Here is a 12,793-nt window from a genome sequence, read left to right on the forward strand (position 1 = left end):
CTGGCTGTCAGTATGATTGTTGATCTGTCTGGCTGTTTGTCTGTATGCTGGTTTATCTGTCTGACTGTCAGTATGATAGTTTATCTGTCTGGCTGTCAGTATGCTGGTTTATCTGTCTGACTGTCAGTATGATTGTTTATCTGTCTGGCTGTCAGTATGATTGTTTATCTGTCTGGCTGTCAGTATGCTGGTTTATCTGTCTGACTGTCAGTATGATTGTTTATCTGTCTGACTGTCAGTATGATAGTTTATCTGTATGACTGTCAGTATGATTGTTTATCTGTCTGACTGTCAGTATGATTGTTTATCTGTATGGCTGTCAGTATGATAGTTTATCTGTCTGACTGTCAGTATGATTGTTTATCTGTCTGACTGTCAGTATGATAGTTTATCTGTCTGACTGTCAGTATGATAGTTTATCTGTATGGCTGTCAGTATGATAGTTTATCTGTCTGACTGTCAGTATGATTGTTTATCTGTCTGACTGTCAGTATGATAGTTTATCTGTCCGACTGTCAGTATGATAGTTTATCTGTATGGCTGTCAGTATGATAGTTTATCTGTCTGACTGTCAGTATGATAGTTTATCTGTCTGACTGTCAGTATGATAGTTTATCTGTCTGTCTATCTGTACAATTGTTTATCTGTCTGACTGTCAGTATGATTGTTTATCTGCCTGGCTGTCTGTCAGTATGTCTGTCTGTCTTGTCTGTTAATCTGTCGGTCTGTCTTTTGGAATGCCTGTCCGTCAGTCTATCTTTTATTAGTCTGCCTGTCTGTTATTCGGTCGGTCTTGTCTGCCTCGTGCCTGTCTCTCGACCTATCCGCGTGTGTGTCTCAGTCTGCGTACCCCCTCCGCAGATTCCTCCGCACCGGAATCCTCTCCTTGGTGTTCCGATTTCCGACTTTTCCTTTCCGCTCCTCCCCCCCCCCCCCAGCTCTGCAGTAGTTGTCTGCGGGTTTCTCTCCTGCGTCTACTCAGTGGCGTGGCTTCCATCGAGTAGAACGCAGGAGGGGCACCAGGCGCTGGACTACGAAGGGGGTCTGTGGGGGGGGAGGGGGGCGTAAGTTAGGGGGGGGGGGTGCATTGAATTTCGTGCACCAGGGCCCACGTGACCCTCGCTAAGCCCACTCGTTACTCCATCCACGGGTCCTCGTGCCTGTGACTTTCTCTCCCAGGATGTCAGCGATCTTCCTTCCTTTCCCTCCAGGTGATCTCCAGCCTGCTATCCTTGCCAAAGCTTCACCCCCGTCGACCTCTCCTCTCCTTTCTTCCTCTCTCGCTCCGCTCTCTTTGACCTGCATCTTGACCTCTGCTGTCCTCCTCGTCCCCCCACCCCCCCCCCCCCCTTTATGCCCCCACCCCCCACCCACCCACCCGTGTGTCTGTCTCGATATAAACTTCCCGCACAATCACACAGACATTGTGAACACTCCCAAACCCGACGAGAAGGCCATCATGACCTATGTGTCGTGCTTCTACCATGCGTTCGCCGGCGCTGAGCAGGTAAGCGCGCACGCTCACTCGGAAACACTCGCCCCGAAACACTCCCCAGCAATCCCCCTTTCCCCGTCACGGGTAATCATCGCTCGCTCCTTCCTCTCCAAAGAAACACTCGACACTCTCCGCTCACGCTTTCTCCCCTCTCACTCCGCGCACGCTACTCACCCCATCAATCCCAACCTCGTAATCTCCCCCCACGTCTTCCAACCCCACCTCATCGCCTCCCGTTACCGCCGCACCACTCACCTCCTTCTCCACCCCCACACATCATCACCTCCTCCATCGCTTCTCCGCGTCCCCCGTTACCCCCTCCACCCCCACACATCATCACCTGCCCTTCGCCTAAACGCCTCTCAAACGCTCACCTCCACCTTCATCACCCCATCTTACCTCCCCTCTTCTCACCTCCCCGACTACCCTCGTCGTGCCCGCCCCACCACCCAACCACCCTGCAGGCGGAGACCGCTGCCAATCGGATCTGCAAGGTGCTGGCCGTGAACCAGGAGAACGAGAAGCTGATGGAGGAGTACGAGAAGCTCGCCAGCGACGTGAGGAATGGGTGGGGGGGGGGCGCGCCACGTGTATGGGTGTCCACGTGTGTGTGTCTCTACGTGTGTGTGTCCCTACGTGTGTGTGTCCACGTGTGTGTGGATGTCCACGTGTGTGAGTGTCCACGTGTGTGTGTCCCTACGTGTGTGTGTCCACGTGTGTGTGAATGCCCACATGTGTGAATGTCCACGTGTGTGTGTCCCTACGTGTGTGTATCCTTACGTGTATGTGGATGTCCACGTGTGTGAATGTCCACATGTGTGTGTCCCTACGTGTGTGTGTCCACGTGTATGGGTGTCCACGTGTGTGTGGATGCCCACATGTGTGAATGTCCACGTGTGTGTGTCCCTACGTGTGTGTGTCCACGTGTGTGTGGATGTCCACGTGTGTGTGGATGCCCACATGTGTGAATGTCCACGTGTGTGTGTCCCTACGTGTGTGTGTCCACGTGTGTGTGGATGTCCACGTGTGTGAGTGTCCACATGTGTGTGTGTCCCTACGTGTGTGTGGATGTCCATGTGTGTGTGTGTGGCCTTAACGTGCACATAGCCTGGCACAAGCGCCGTGGTGACGTCACCACTACTTAGTGGCGAATGGCGGTTGTTGTTGTTGTTGTGTGCGTGGATGTCCATAGTGGGGAACGCCAGTGCAGTGGTTAGTACGTTGCGCTACAAACTCGGCAGAGACCCAAATTCGATTCCCGTTCATGACCAACACCAGTGACGATCATCTGAACCGGTCCCGCGTCTCCCCTAGGTTTACTCAGCCTTAAATGAGTACCTGGCGCGGTGTGCCAAAAAACACCAGCACTGGGGAGACAGAGGCGGTGTTGGGTCGCCCACCCCCTCGTGTGTCGTGCCGGAATTCTTCGGTGCTCACTAACAGAACTTGCCTCTCAACCTACGCTTGGGAGACCTCTGTCTTTACGCGAGACATCTTCTGGAGCTAACCGCACTTTGCCGCAGCAGTCTCTGTTTGGCTACACGACGGTCCGGTGGTGGTGGTGGTGGTGGGGAAGGAGGGTGTCATTCCGTGTCCGTGTCTCCGTGGGGGCAGCTGCTGGAGTGGATCCGGCGCACCATCCCGTGGCTGGAGAACCGCGTGCCGGAGAACACGATGCGCGCCATGCAGCAGAAGCTGGAGGACTTCCGTGACTACCGCCGCATGCACAAGCCGCCCAAGGTGCAGGAGAAATGCCAGCTGGAGATCAACTTCAACACCCTGCAGACCAAGCTGCGGCTCAGCAACCGCCCGGCATTCATGCCGTCCGAGGGCAAGATGGTGTCGGTGAGTCATTCGTGCGAATCGGCGTCGCGTCGCCGCGTCGTCACCGCGCCGTCACCGCCATCGCCGCGTCGTCACCGCGCCGTCACCGCCATCGCCGTGTCGTCACCGTGACGTCACCGTGACGTCACCACGCCGTCACCACGCCGTTGCCGCATCGTTAACGCCGCCGCGTGCCACCTCCGCCAACGTCGCCACCATGATCACCGCTTTCAACGTCGTCGTAGGCATATTTGCCATCACCTCATCTTCCACTATCATCTTTACCATAATCTCCTCTGCCACCATCATCACTACCACCATCTTCATTATCATCGTCGTTATCCTTAACATTATCATCATTATCTCTGCCATCACTGCCATCACCACCAAGATTATCACCATCACTGCCACCGACATCTCAACCACCATTACTGCCAACAACAGCATCATCATGGCTATCACTACCATTGTTATCATCATCGTCACCATCCATCATAATCATCATCAAATCCACCATCACATTTCCTAACACTGTCTTATTCAGCATCATCATCATAAGCATGGATTAACGTATTGATCAGTTAGTTCACTGATGAGCTAACTTGGTCATTGATGCACAGGTTGTGTGATTGGTCAATAGTTGCTTTGATTTATTCACGAGCTATGGGGCAACGTATCCATTGGTCGTTGGCTAGGCCGGTGGATCAACAGGGTAAGTGATTGGTTGCTCCATAGACTGTTGAGTTCATTGATTGATCGAGCGATGTCTCGCGTCCCCTCCCCCGCGCCGTGCTCAGGACATTGCCAACGCGTGGAAGGGCCTGGAGCAGGTGGAGAAGGGCTACGAGGAGTGGCTCCTCACCGAGATCCGCCGCCTCGAGCGCCTCGACCACCTCGCCGAGAAGTTCCGCCAGAAGGCGACGATCCATGAGACGTGGACCCACGGTGAGCTCCCCCTCCCCGCCCCCCTCAAGCACGGTGAGACCTCCCTCCGCGCCGGTACAGCAGAGTCCCTCACCCCTCACCGCCCCCGCGCAGAGAGGATGACCCCCTGACCCGTTGCCCTGTCTCACGCCGTGACACTCGGACTGTCGCGGCCGTCTTGTCTGCCCTGTCCTGTTCATTCAATCATCTCCCTTCCCACGCCTTCCATCCCATGCGTTGTGTCTATCGTCCGCCACGCCTCCTGTACCACGTTTATCATCCCCATGTCTCCCATCCCCATCTCCATCTCCCATCCCGTGCCTCTCATCCCATGCTCCCCATGTCCCGTGTCTCCCATGCCATGTCACTTGCCCCTGTTTCCCCTATCCCGTGTATCCGGTGCCATGTCACCTGTCCGTGTGTTCCCCCATCCTGTGTTTCCCATGTCCCGTGCCTTGTCCCCCATCCCGTTTCCCCCGTGCTATGTCTCCCGTGTCCCCCGTGCCATGTCACCTGTCCCCGCGTCCCCTCATCCCATGTCTCTACGGTGTCTCCGGCACGGCGCACAGGCAAGGAGTCGTGGCTGTCTCAGAAGGACTACGAGTCGTGCTCCCTGATGGAGATCAAGGCGCTGATGAAGAAGCACGAGGCCTTCGAGAGCGACTTGGCCGCCCACCAGGACCGCGTGGAACAGATTGCCGCCATCGCACAGGAGCTCAAGTATGTACTCAACTTAAACGAATAAATTAAGTAGATTTTATTTTACCAGATAGAGCCCACTGAGCTATGCAGCTCTTTATCAGAAGCGACCTGGCTACCACAAATGAGAACCAAACGAAGTGGCTTATCGTGTGGAAATGCGTAGCAGCCAAATTCTCTCAACGCACGTTGATTCTAAATATGGATGGAGGTACCGGAGGACCCCAAGAAAGATCCACGTGGCAGGAGCATGCAATCTCCAAATATTACAGGCGTCAGGGTCAAGATCGAACCCAATGACTTCCCGCATACCAGACGAGGGAGATAACATCTCACCACCAAAACACACAAAGATCACCTGTATAGCCTCAGCAGACTGTTGGGACAATCTATTGTGAATGCTATCCCGTCTGCTGACCCGCGTCTTCCCGATCCACAGCGAGCTGGACTACCATGACGCGGTGTCGGTGAATGCGCGCTGCCAGGCGATCTGCGACCAGTGGGACAGCCTGGGCACCCTCACACAGAAGAGGAGGGAGGCACTGGAGGTGAAGAGGGAGCGGCTCACCGGGGATCTTTCGATTATTTGCGCTTTTTTTTGTTTATTACATTTGGTGGGATGTGAGCGAGTGGGTGGGTGGATGAGTGAGTGGGGTGAGCGAGTGTGTAAGTAGGTGAGTGAGTGATTGGCTGAGTAGGCGAGTGGGTGAGTGTAAGTAGGTGAGTGATTGCCTTAGCGAGCGAGTGGGTGAGACGGTGAGTTATCGATGGAATGAGTGAGTAAAAGGGAGTTATTTATTGACTAAGTAGGCAAGTGAGTAAGTTCATGAGTTAGTCGGTGAGCGGGTGGGTAGTTGGTAGAATTATTTGATGAGTTTGTTCGTGAGTGATTTTGTAAGTTAATGATTGAGTTAGCCGTTGAGCGATACCTTAACAAGTGCTTGGTTAATTGAGGTGGTGATTGATTTCGTAAATTCGTTACTGAGCGAGTGACTCGGTGGCTGAACAAGTGGGTGAGAAGGCGAGTGAATGAGCGAACTATTGAGCGAACCACTTGGCGAGTGAATTGGCAATTTTGCGAGCAAGTGAAGATTCAGCGAGCAAATCGCCCAAGGGGCTGAGCCGGGCCGTGTGGCCGCCGCTCCCCACAGAGGACCGAGAAGCTGCTGGAGACGATCGACCAGCTGTACCTAGAGTTCGCCAAGCGCGCCGCGCCCTTCAACAACTGGATGGAAGGCGCCCAGGAGGACCTGCAGGACATGTTCATCGTGCACACCATCGAGGAGATACAGGTACCCACGCGGCCCGACATTGCGACGAGCAACCACTACTGAACGCGCACGCCTTAGCGTTGTCCAACGAGATCGCGAAAATAGCGCCGCACATTTCCGACCGACTTTAGAGAAACCCTCGCAGCGACCGAAGTGGTGAAGTGTGGCTAAAACTATAAACGCGGCGTCGTTGTTGGTAGCTCGAAATCAGTCCCCCCTCTAGCACCCGATCATCGCGACTAAGATTAAGTGACAGGTGGGTGTCGTTTGCGGGCCGGTTTAATGTGGCAGCCCTCGTGCGGCCGCGGGCCTCCCTTCCCCCGGTGCTCTCGGCAGCCGCGTTTGAGCTGGGTTCCGCGAAGGGCCTCAGCTTGGCCTTGGCAATTGGCGCTGAAACGAGAAGATCCGGCATCAGCAGACGAGGACACAGCGGGTGCAGATTTGCGCGGCAGCGTTTTGGGTGCACGCACTGCCCTTTGTTAATCCACTGCTGGATGAGGGCCTCCCCGCCGTGCGTCGGTTATGGGGGGAAGCAGTGGTTTGACTGTACTTTGCCTCGCCGGTGAGTGCGAGTCGGCTCGACTCTGACCACGGCTCTAACCCTGGCTCTCGGGTGCACCCCCTCCCCCAACCCACTCCTCGACACGTGGCCCCCCAGCTTCTCATCACAGCCCACGAGCAGTTCAAGGCGACCATCCCCGAGGCGGACAAGGAGAAGACGGCAATCTTGGCCATCCACTCGGAGGTGGTGAAGATCTCGCAGACCTACAACATCAAGCTGGTCGGCCCCAACCCCTACTCCAACCTCACTCCGCAGGACATCACCACCAAGTGGGACTCGGTGAGGCACTGCTGCCCTGACGGACGGACGGACGGACAGGTGGACAGAGAGATGGACGGACAGATGGACATGGAGACAGATGGATGTTTGAATAGATGGAGGGATAGACCGATGAATATATCGATAGACAAACAGATGTACACACATACAGACGGGTGGACAGAATGACTAACGGATGTACTGGACAGAGAGATTGACGAACAACCAAGACAGAGTGACTGATGGATGTATAATTGGACGGATGGGCTTTTGGATAGAGAGTTGAATCACTGGACATACAGATGGACATATGGAGAGCCAAACAGACATGCATGCATGGAAAGATGAGCGGACAGACAGACAGACCATCATCCATACAGCCAGGCAACTGGCCTAGTGGTGGGTGCAGGGGGCAGGTAAATGAGAAAAGGGATATATGCGGGTTAGTGTGAGCGAACAGGAAATACAGGTGCGTGACTGAGTGAGTGAACGAGTGAGTTGATGCGTATGCCATGCGTGCGCCACGCATGGGCCATGCATACGGCATTCGTGAGCCACGTGCGAGCCATGCATACGCTACTCGTGTGCCATGCATGACCCATGCGTGTGCCATGCATAAGCCATGCGTGAGCCATGCGTGGGCCACGCATAAGCCACGAGTGAGCTGTGCATACGCAGAACGTCTGCCTAGCGTGAGCCACCCATGCGCCATGTATGAACCACCCATGCGCCATGCGTGAGCCATGCGTATGCCTGTCTCTGTGCGGCAGGTGAGGCAGCTGGTGCCACAGAGGGACCAGTCCCTGCAGGAGGAGCTCGCGCGCCAGCATTCTAACGAGCGCCTGCGCCGCCAGTTCGCCTCGTCGGCCAACATCATCGGGCCCTGGATCCAGACCAAGATGGAGGTTCGACCTCACCCGTGTCCACATCCATGACCTCTCACCTCCGACCTCACTTATGGAACTAGACTCGGACCGATAATCATCATGATTATTATCATCATCATCATCATCACTCTCTTTGTCATCTTCATCATCTTCGTCACAGTCGACGTCTTCATCATGATTCCCGCACCTCCGATTAGCACGGTTGGCTATGTGAAGAAGTTCAACATACATATATAAATCATCATTATCAACATCTTCATTATCGCCATTGCCATGGTCCACACCATTGCCTTGATCTCCACGCCTCCGTGTCCTTGCAGGAGATCGGGCGCATCTCAGTGCAGATGCAGGGCACCCTGGAGGACCAGATGAACCAGCTCAAGTCCTACGAGCAGAACATCATCAACTACAAACCCAACATCGACAAGCTGGAGGGCGACCACCAGCTCATCCAGGAGGCCCTCGTCTTTGACAACAAGCACACCAACTACACCATGGAGGTGAGCACGGCTCACCACGCTCACCATACACACTCCCGTGCACTATGCACACAACCCGTAGAATGCACGCACCGCCATACTCCACGCACACTACCATACATACCACCATACCCCATACACGCCACCGTGCCCCATACACACCACCATACACCATACACACCACCGTGCCCCATACACACCACCATACCCCATACACGCCACCGTGCCCCATACACACCACCATACCCCATACACGCCACCGTGCCCCATACACACCACCATACCCCATACACGCCACCGTGCCCCATACACACCACCATACCCCATACACGCCACCGTGCCCCATACACACCACCATACACCATACACGCCACCGTGCCCCATACACACCACCATACCCCATACACGCCACCGTGCCCCATACACACCACCATACCCCATACACGCCACCGTGCCCCATACACACCACCATACCCCATACACGCCACCGTGCCCCATACACACCACCATACCCCATACACGCCACCGTGCCCCATACACACCACCATACCCCATACACGCCACCGTGCCCCATACACACCACCATACCCCATACACGCCACCGTGCCCCATACACACCACCATACCCCATACACGCCACCGTGCCCCATACACACCACCATACCCCATACACGCCACCGTGCCCCATACACACCACCATACCCCATACACGCCACCGTGCCCCATACACACCACCATACCCCATACACGCCACCGTGCCCCATACACACCACCATACCCCATACACGCCACCGTGCCCCATACACACCACCATACACCATACACCACACCACCATACACCCCACCATACTACACCATGGATGTGACAACACCACACACGCCGCACATCAACCCAGATGTCCACGCCATCCAGACACTGGGGGCGCAGATAGTACATCTCTCCCTCTCTCCTCCACCCTGGTCCGCGAATCTGGTCAATGGTGGGCACTGATCTGTGATCTGTAAACCCTGATCCCTGGTATGTGGTCCCTAACATGAGATCCCTAGTTCCTGGTTCCCGGTACCATAATCTTGATTTACAAACCCTGGTACCATTGTCCATGATCTCTGTTCCATGATCCATTAATCCTGGCACAACGTTCGTGATCTCCGATCCCGAATCCCCCCCGATCCCTAATCATCGTTCGCCGAGCCCGTGACCCTCGATGCGTGACCCCCTTCGTGCAGCACATCCGCGTGGGCTGGGAGCAGCTGCTGACGACGATCGCGCGGACGATCAACGAGGTGGAGAACCAGATCCTGACGCGAGACGCCAAGGGCATCAGCCAGGAGCAGCTCAACGAGTTCCGCGCCTCCTTCACCCACTTCGACCGGGTGAGGCCACCGTGCCCCGACACCCACCCACCCCCTTCACCCAGCCCCCACGCCATCACCGCACGTGCCGTGCCGTTACAGTCGACAGGGCCACCTTCGATTAGCACGGTTGGCTACGGGGGGGGGGGGGTGTAAAAGAAGTTCAACATACTGACGAAAGTGGGCCCCCCAGAGCGGGCCCGTGTGTGTGTGTGTTGTTTTTCTGTCACTAATGATTAATGAGGGGCCCACGTGGCATTCAGACACGGGCCTCCAGGACAATCTCTGGGAGGCCTCGAGTGTTACCGGAGGTAAAAGTGCAGCCTCTGCCTAAAGTCTGTTTTGTTTAAAGAGACGACTAAAAAATGTAGTCATGCGAAGCGTAAAGAGTTGACGATTCTCAACGAGGCACTTGCCACTAAACACAAATTAAATAATCTATATTGGCTGCACGCATTGGCCAAATAAAGTGAGTCAGTCGGTTGGTATAACTTCACACGACCGACACGACCCCATGCCATGATCCAAACACTAACACCGACCACTGTGACACTTTATCGTGACACAAACACTGCCGTCACGCTAGCACTAACACAAACACTGCCGTCACGCTAACACTAACATCCACAGTGTGACACAAACACTGGCGTCATCCTCATACTAACATCCACAGCGTGACGCGGGCACTAACGCAACACTCATCCAGCAGCGGATCGACACGCGGGCTGCCCTGCATGCGTGCGTGGCTGGACCACCGGCTTGCAGCGTAGCGCCAGATCGAACGCGATGCTCACGCCACCGTCTGCAGTGTATGATACGTGGCACTAACCCGGCACTAACGCTCCCCTTGCGCGCGCGTGTGCGCGCATGCTGTCCGTGTGCTCTGCCCTGTAACGCGTGTTGCTGACCACGCGCCACAACGCTCGCCCGCCTCGGCTTGCCACCCGCACCCAATGCCACGCACGCACCCACGCACGCACCCACGCACGCACCCACGCACGCACGCGGCGCTCGCAGTGTCAGGAGGGCGCGCTGGGCTTCGAGGATTTTAAGGCCTGCCTCATCAGCCTGGGCTACGACCTGGTGGAGGACGAGCAGGTACGATCGCCAGGCGTGCGCCGCCTGGCGCCCCGTTCCCGCCCGCGTGGCATCGTCCAACTACCCGCACTGACTCTCTCTTTGCCCTGTGCTCGTCTCTCCCTCTGTGTGTCTCTGCGTGTCTGTCTCTGTGCACCTGGCTGTGCGTCTCTCCCTGCGCCGCAACTATGCCCGTGTCCACACATCATTCGCACACTCACGTGGACATGGCGTCGCTCTGTCCATCGTCCCACTTACTACGTGGCGGGGGTCCTTCGCGATCCTATCCTCTGCTCCTGTCGCCACCTCCTGCTTCTCCTGCTCCTCCTCCTGCGGCTCCTCCTGCTCCTCCTGCTTCACCTCCTCCTGCTCTTCCCGACCGCCGAGTAGAAGAAGAACGGGATGATGGAGCCAGATGATTTCAGGGCGTGCCTTATCTCCATGGGCTACGATCTGGTAGGCGTGCGTCGATCACCCTAACCCACCCTCTAGCCCGAATGCCCTTTGCTCGCCCCCACCCCAGGGGGTGTTTCCTCCGTTCCGTTGATCCCTTGGCGTCACCCCCCGCCGCCAATGTGGGCACCTGCGGTTGCGTGGGGTTGAATGGGGGGGGGGTGGGGTGGAATGTAGCCGGTACATCTCTACGAGAGTGAATGGAAGTCGCTTTGACTTCCGGATCTCTGTGGAAGTGGGTTGGGGGAGGGGGGGGGACTCTTTAACGAAAATATTTATATAAATTGACGTTGGATAATGTCGGTGACGTCTATGCACCAGTTGATGATGTTCAAAGTGCATGATGATGTCGTTGGGCATGTCGATGTGTATGCCGAGCGTGTGGATGGTTCTGAGGCTAACGATCATGTGGATGATGTTGATGTCAAGGATGATCTCGATGTTGTTGCCAATGGGGATGATGTGAATGATGTCGATAAATTTGACATCACAGCGCCGCTGACACCAATGTGGACTATGCCGGTGATGATGGCGATGTTAACAACGATGGGGGTCGATGTATGTGATGATGACGATGGCTTTAGCGGTCACGACATCGCCCACTGAATGCGGACGCTGTCGGGGATGATGATGATGATGATGTGGACGTTGATGTCGCGGACGATGTCGCTGTGGTACCAGGGCGAGGCGGAGTTTGCGCGCATCATGACCCTGGTGGACGCCACCAACACCGGCTCGGTCACCTTCCAGTCGTTCATCGACTTCATGACGCGGGAGACGGCCGACACCGACACAGCCGAGCAGGTCATCGCCTCCTTCAAGATCCTCGCCGCAGACAAGGTGAGGGCCACGTGCCGGGACCCGCCGCCAACAACAACAACACCCGGCAACAACAACACCCAGCAGCAACACCTGCCAACAACATTCGGCAACAACACCCGGCCAACAACACCCGGCCAACAACACCCACCAACAACAACGACCAACACCTGGCAACAACACCCACCAACAACACCCACCAACAACACCCACCATCTGTGGTTCCTCCTCGCCCATCTGAGTAACTCTCTCTCTTCAAGAGCGAGCATGTGTTGTGCTTCTAGAACAACATTATTATTAATATTGTTTATTTAAGCAAGCACAATTTTGACTGGTTTTGACTTTCTGGGCCTCATCAACAGTCAGGAAGGTTCGACAAACGCGGCCAGATTACCACTCGTTTATGCCAAGAGCCCTCCATCAAAAATATGGGGCCAAATCGGGAAATGTATCCTTTAACATTTAGGAAAGGTTTAATTTGTCTGAGAGGGGAGAGATAGACAAGCGCGTGGAGGGGGTAGTAGAGTGAAACGAGAGGGGAGAGGTAGGAGAGTACGTGGAGGGGGGTAGTGGAGTGAAACGAGAGGGGAGAGGTAGGAGAGTGCGTGGAGGGGGTAGTGGAGTGAGATGAGAGGGGAGAGGTAGGAGAGTGCGTGGAGGGGGTAGTGGAGTGAGACGAGAGGGGAGAGATA

General features: G+C 55.5%; 1 protein-coding gene across 5 annotated transcripts in view; it reads left to right on the forward strand.

The window, feature by feature from the left end:
- Positions 1-12,793, forward strand: part of ACTN2 (actinin alpha 2) — a 48,565-nt gene that overhangs the window by 33,152 nt on the left and 2,620 nt on the right. For 2 of the 5 annotated variants that reach the window (XM_078868130.1, XM_078868133.1), the window contains 13 exons: positions 1,422-1,507; positions 1,960-2,052; positions 3,110-3,340; positions 4,117-4,264; positions 4,813-4,963; positions 5,382-5,490; positions 6,094-6,234; positions 6,872-7,054; positions 7,804-7,938; positions 8,241-8,420; positions 9,627-9,773; positions 11,220-11,285; positions 11,964-12,122. In XM_078868130.1, coding sequence (XP_078724256.1) covers positions 1,422-1,507; positions 1,960-2,052; positions 3,110-3,340; positions 4,117-4,264; positions 4,813-4,963; positions 5,382-5,490; positions 6,094-6,234; positions 6,872-7,054; positions 7,804-7,938; positions 8,241-8,420; positions 9,627-9,773; positions 11,220-11,285; positions 11,964-12,122 — 1,829 coding nt within the window. Of the gene's footprint in view, positions 1-1,421; positions 1,508-1,959; positions 2,053-3,109; positions 3,341-4,116; positions 4,265-4,812; positions 4,964-5,381; positions 5,491-6,093; positions 6,235-6,871; positions 7,055-7,803; positions 7,939-8,240; positions 8,421-9,626; positions 9,774-10,769; positions 10,851-11,219; positions 11,286-11,963; positions 12,123-12,793 lie in introns of all 5 variants that reach the window. The other 3 variants (XM_078868135.1, XM_078868134.1, XM_078868132.1) reach the window with 3 other exon arrangements.

This window comes from Lampetra fluviatilis, chromosome 25, assembly GCF_964198595.1.
Source record: "Lampetra fluviatilis chromosome 25, kcLamFluv1.1, whole genome shotgun sequence".
Taxonomy (NCBI): Eukaryota; Metazoa; Chordata; class Hyperoartia; order Petromyzontiformes; family Petromyzontidae; genus Lampetra; species Lampetra fluviatilis.